This window comes from Telopea speciosissima, chromosome 7 (genome assembly GCF_018873765.1).
Source record: "Telopea speciosissima isolate NSW1024214 ecotype Mountain lineage chromosome 7, Tspe_v1, whole genome shotgun sequence".
NCBI classification, from domain to species: Eukaryota; Viridiplantae; Streptophyta; class Magnoliopsida; order Proteales; family Proteaceae; genus Telopea; species Telopea speciosissima.
The window spans coordinates 10253501-10260114 of record NC_057922.1 but is presented as its reverse complement, the minus strand read 5'-3'; the positions used below and the strand labels follow the sequence as shown (position 1 = coordinate 10260114).

At 37.5% G+C, this 6614-nt stretch overlaps 1 protein-coding gene across 1 annotated transcript; it reads right to left on the bottom strand.

Moving 5' to 3' along the window:
• Positions 1 to 3731: 3731 nt before the first annotated feature.
• On the bottom strand, positions 3732 to 5531 carry LOC122668210 (zinc finger CCCH domain-containing protein 7-like). The gene is given in 7 exon segments (XM_043864803.1): positions 3732 to 4055; positions 4605 to 4708; positions 4783 to 4825; positions 4943 to 4969; positions 4971 to 5217; positions 5294 to 5448; positions 5499 to 5531. Coding segments are annotated over 7 exon segments (918 nt in total). The 3' UTR covers positions 3732 to 3746.
• Between the last annotated feature and the right edge of the window lie 1083 nt (positions 5532 to 6614).

The following is a 6614-nucleotide window of genomic DNA, read 5'->3' as shown; positions in this document are numbered from 1 at the left end:
CTGCTTTTTCTTTATTTATGTATCTCTGTTAGGCTTTTGTAAGTTTCTCTCTTTTTCCCCCTCAACTAGAAGGAACAGTGAAGAACATTTCCTTTCTTTTTTATGTTTGATGTATATATATGAAGTAAATATGGTTCAATCCAACAATCAGGTGAGCATTGCACTACTCTTGGAAATCTGGTAACCTGATTTACCGCTGATTTTTAGATATTAGTTGAAAAAATATGTAAAGTTTTCCGTTTCTTCTCTGCCATGCTTTATAGGCCTAACAAGGATGAAAAATCTATCCTCTTGTTGCTTTGGTTTGTGCATTTGAACTGTATATAATATAAAATTTTGTGGAGAGGTTGCAACTAACATTTTATATTGTTCCTTCTTTTCTTACTTTCTCAACATTTTAGTTCAGAACTCCCAGGCCCTTCATGGCTTCATGTCAAAGAGCAGTTATCCTAAAAGGATACAAACAATCATGGAAATGGACAGGGCAACGTTAAGAAATTGATTAGAGCAGACCGAGAGCCCTTAGATCAGAAAGGGTAAATGGATCTAGAGAATACAAATAGAATATAGCATTATCTGCATTCACATCTGGTTAATTTTCAAACGGATTCTGATACAGATTTTCTTAAATGGATATGAATACGAATTGGACATGGATTTTAATTATCCATTTATATATTTTGTTATCTACATTGAGGGGAGAATTAGAGAAGGTGAAAGCTCAAGTAGGGTTGATGTGAAGCACTAAATTGTTACTCATTAGGGTTGATATTGAAGGATCCGATGTGGAATTACATAGATGATCTCATGAATCTTTTTCTTTCATTTAATTTCATGTTTAATACTTTAATTACATGTAATATGTCATGAACTAATGTGAATATTTAGTATTATAAAATATTAGGGAAAAGAGAATGTTACTTGGTCGCGGGCGGCGTGTGGCCCATCCGCCTAGACACAAAGCCGCGTGAAATGACCGCTGTGCCCTCATGAATTTTTGCATTTTCGTGAGGAGTGCGATAGTCATGTAGCATAGCCCTGTGTCTGGGCGCAGGGCCAAGCGCCACACGCTACCAAGTAGCATTCTTTCTCTCAAAATATTATTTATAAAATTATTTTTTAATCATATTTTTAAAATAGGATTGGATAATATAGCTTTCGAACAGACTCAGATAGTTTTCAGATATATCTAATGCAAATTCCTTTAAACGCAATCAAACACGAATTTCGATTGTCCATTTACCACCTAATGGATCCTCCAAAGTTTACTTCTTTCCGCAGTCAAAACTTTGGCTCTACTTTAGATCTGATTTTTCATCCTTTCACTTTCCGATTCAACCTTTTTGCTACCCTTCTAATTCCAACAATCCAATATCTTTGAAGGAATTGTTCTCTTCTTTACTTTCTCAAGCGGTAGAGTCTACCAACGACAAGAACAAAAATGGGTCAATTTCTTTTTTCAATCTTGTTTCTTTTGGGGGTAAAAAAATCCAATAAATCCCACGAGTTGTTATTAGTGGAGCATAGTGTATGGATGGACGCAAGGATTAAGTTCTTGATATCGGTCACTGTTAACATCGTTGCCGATACTGATACAGGATCAAAACATCATTTTTTTTTCAATAAAAAATGGATGTCTATGCTGTATCGGCGGAGGATTCACATCGATCAACTATTGGTATCAATCATGGGGGATACCTAAAACTGTGTACTGACGCCAATGAGTATTATTATCCTTACATAAGCCACATTCATAAGGGGAGAAAAGCCGAAAAGGTATCAAGAAAGGATTTGGGTCCTCTGTAGCGCAACAAGGAGTGTAGAGCACCATCCGACGGCCTGCACTGCTCGGGCACGCAACCCAACACACATGCGGGGTGTTGGGCTGCGTGATCAAGCACTGTGGGCCATTGGATGTGCGCTAGACTCCCTGTCGGGCTACAGAGGAGCCCAACGCATCAAGAATCCAAAAGGCATTTCGTCTTCTGAACCTGAAAACTTGGCAAATGACTAATCAAAATCATAGATCAAAAGGGCCAATCCAGAACTGTTAGCATTAGATAGAAAAACACTACAAGCCTCCTTGTCACTTAGCCAGCAGCAGCAACATCTGCTTGAACTCTTAAAGGTGCCATTGATTCGTTTCTTGGTAGATGTAGGAAGCATAGATCGTCACATGAGGAGTAACACTACTAAGTCAATGTCCTCCATATTCCCTAATCATGTTCTTGCTTTTGGCCATCACCTGCGGTTTCTGTTTGCCTTAGTTGCTTTGGCTCTTGTTGCTGTTGTGATACATTTTTGCATCAGAGTTGAAATAGACCATATCCTTCTCCCTTTCAATCCTTCTTCCCTCCAACCTAATCCAACATGGAGAAACTTGATGAAGCCATGTACGTGGAGCTTGTATCCATTGAAGGTTGGTCTGTTATACTTTACCTATTCCTCTGTTGGAGGGTTTTGATTACCTACAGTGTACGCTTCACGTATGTATAGTTGATGACATATGTTCTTTTGCTTCCATAATTTTCCTTAATGGTGCCATTAAGAGTGCATGAAGGGACATTTATGGAAACAAAAAGACACATGTCATCATCTAATAGTACGTGAAACATATAAATACAGGTAGGTGATCCAGGTTAATTGACCACCCGTTTGTTGTGATATTCACCATTGGATATCACATCAAACCTATTGAACTTGGATACTTTGTCAGTGTTCTCTCCCTGTGCACCTCTGATAATGCTCGAAGGAACAGGGGAAGCATCTCAGGGCATCTATCAAAACATGGTAACTTACTTCCCATGTAGCCACAAACTTACCTCTGAGATGCTTTTCCCTGCTTCTTTAGGGCATCAACAGGCCTCATGAAATGATTTTGCAATCACACAGCATACCCATGTTTTGATTATTATCAAGCACACACTCGGATTCATTGAATGGTATCTTTGGTTTTACTGTAACAACTACACTAAACAATGCCGAGCTTCCTTTATAAAATTCTGTTGGATATAGCAAACAATCTCATGATGTTGATAGAAGCAAATAGGAATCCTAACCCCATTTTCTCTTTGATCAAGAATTCAATATCATTTATTAGAGGAAAACCATTCTAGCCAGCCTACCATGACAATAGACTTCATTGCTTTGGAGAAAATCATATTTGATATTTTGATTAGATCAAGAGATTGTACATGATTCCTTTAAGGATTGTTAAACATTATTGCAGATCAGGCCAAGGCAGCGAAGAAAGAACCGTCCTGGATTTTCAGACCTCACCCCCTTAGAGGACGAAACCACACAGCTGATAGAAAGAAAGACCGACAGATCCGACAAATCGATGTTAGTGGTATGTCAAATAGTAAATAAATTGAGCTGAAGCACCCTGGTTCATTATCAGATCAGTTAGGAGCCTCTTATCATAGCTGTAACACGCTTGTTTTAATACCGCGAAAATTTCACTAATATCATTTCTCCAATATGTAGTTTTTTTTGGGTGAATACCAATATGTAGTTATTTACATGGTGATATATAAAAATAAAATTTCCAATTGGCAGATATAGGAATGGTTTGCCTGTTCTACACCATTTACAATAGATTAACTTCCCGAGGACACAGCTTATTTTTGGGCTGCTCCTGGAAAGAACTTTGTTACGTCAGTTTTCTATTTAAGATATGAACTGGTTCAATGAGGTCATCCAAGGCTAACTCGGATGGGTCACTGCCACACAAGGTTGTGTCCATATCAGTCGCACTCTCCGGCTTCTTCATCACTGACATCAAAACTTATATAATCAACAAATCTTCCTTCATGAAAGAAAATGTCTTCATTATTCTGTATAGCCTGCTTGTTAGAAGCAACTGAGCTGGATCCAATAACATCAGTACGCCTGGACCCAAAGTCACGTCCTTTCTTTCTCTTTCGATCCACTGACCTTCTCCTTCTGTTGCCCTTGTGTTGGTTTCTTGGGTGATGAAGTTTGCACATGGACTCTTGAGGACAGATACCTGTCGCTTCAAATACTGGACATACATAGCTATGCTTCTTATGGCACTGCATGTTCAGTGAAATAAGAAAATTCATTTAATTTCCACTGTTTTCCATAAAAAGGTTGGGAATACGAATTTTTTTTAATGAGATAAAGTCAAACTCTTGATCATTTAACATATAATAAGGTAGCAATCTCTAAGATAACAAAAGGAAATAACTCTTAATTCCATTGGTTCTATAGCTAATAACCTACTAATACTATCTACCATCTAATAATTTGTTTTAGCCCTGTTGTATTACATGACTAGATGAAATAGAACTTCCCATATGAACTAGTAATGTAATAAACAATAGATATCCTTCCAACGGAGGTCTCAGTTGGCAAATGATGGCACAGATTCTCCAGATAGGAGATGGAAGGAAAGGCATTAGTTAGTCATGGAGGGACGGCTAGTTGTGACTTGTGACAACTTTCCAAACAAAATAAAAATAAATAAGCAGATAAATAGATAGCTTTAATTAGTAAAAACAATTTGAAGCTAATATTCCATGTATAAGAGAGCAATATGAAAAGAATTTGAAGTAAATATTCAATATATAAGAGAGAAAAACCTTGTCACCATCAGCACAATATCCCCTGAGGAATCCTTCACAAACTGGAGCACCTGGGTTCACATTTACATGCCTATATGGACAATTCTCGTTGGTACACAATCCTGTCAAGAGTAGTGTTAGAATTCCATGTATTCATTACATAAACAGAAATGAAGATGCCATAAACAAGACCCACCCTGCAAGAAATAAGAACAGTCCTGCATCCTTTCCGGAATGACCTGCAGGAAATATGTTACAACATAAAAGTGTTACTTGGAAATAATAAATCTCTTATTAACATGCACACATCGAGTGTATTTTGAAATAAAGCATATGAAGTTGCATTGACCAAACACCTTGTGAGTCAAATTGCAATTTGTATATATGTTTACATAAACCTTTCAGGAACTTCATGCAGACTGCAACTTTAGTAGGATCATGAATATATGGACATTTTCCATTGTCCTTGTTGCATTTCCCAAATCTTGTGAAGAACTGGCAGTATTGTTGTTTTCTAGCCAACCGCAATCTAGCAGTGTGCAAACTCCATCTTATTTTCTCCCTTGCCACGAAGCGAATCAGTTTCTTCGGATCTCTAATAAGCTGGTTTCCATTTCCGATTCTGACATATCTGTTCAATATTAAAATGCATGAATATGCAACCAGCTAAATCTCCCAGAAAAATTTGACAAGGTACATAAACATACTCATCATTGCCAATCAGTAATCTCCTTAGAACAATGGATTTCTTGGTGTCCTTTCCTGACTGGGGATCAACAGCACCTGATTTTTCATGTAGAGGAAACAAACAGGAAGGCCTGAATCTGGTTTCTTTTGTTACTAACGAACAAAACCTTATAAGCTAAAAAAAACAAGAAGCAGAAATTGTTACAATACAGGATGGGTACAGACTGCCCTACAAAATGGGAGTGCTTCAAATCTCATAAGGTAGAATTTGAACTGTCTTCTCTAGGGATATGATCCAAAGATACCTTCAAAAAATAATCAATCTCTTGGTATTTGTATTTACTCATCCAGAGAAGAGTGAGTGAATGAGCTTCACCAAAGGAAACTTGCAAAATGGAACGGAAAGAATCTCCATTAACAGAAGAAACTTGACAAATAAAAGCCCCCAACTGTTGTAGATCAACCACATATTGCAAGCCATAACCCTAAAAATAACTTCACTTCTGGCGAAGAAGGCTCCAGATAAAGCTTGTCTTCAAATTTCAACTTGAGTACAAATATATATGTTTCTGACAGAAGCCTCAAATCAGTTTCTGATGCACAGACATTTGTTTGATAGATTTAACACTTCATTGGGCAGTATTATTTTAATGACTAAGTATATCAGGGTTTTTCTTACAGCTTGCTTTTACTTTATTTTGTAACTTTTAGTGTCATTTGTTTTGGCTTATGTTTGGTATAATGGGGGCACCTCGCACCCTTTAAAATTAAACTCTAAAAGCAATTAGGACCTCATATCAGTGATGGCAAGTGTTATCCATTATCCAAACTTAAATATAATTTATAATCTTGTAGGTGAGGCAAGTGATATTTGCCTCAATACGAGTATACAACAGCATCTTGTTAGCCTGATTATTTCATAAGGCCTGTAATAGTTAGTATGGCTTTATGATACATCAGCCAATCAAACCTTCCCACTCCAGCCCCACCCTTCCTAATGTAAGACTGCAAACTAGGGTTTACAGTCCCAATAATAACCTTCAAACTCCAATAAACTCAGTGAGAACACTCAGGCTTTAGGTAGGGAAGTAAATAGACAAATCTGAGAATACATTCAATGGCCAGAAACACAACAGAAGTGGGTTTTCAAAATTAGAAAGTACTAATGAGTGTGTAGAAATCAAACCAGCAATGTGAAGAGACCCAAACTTGAATCGAGTGTAGCAGGGACAGAGGGGACTCTCTCCTGAAAATTTCAGCCAGTTCCAATGGCTATCTTGTGAGTTGTGAAGGAGTGTCCAAATTAGAAGGTTAGGGTCTGCAGGCCAAACCAGTGAAAAT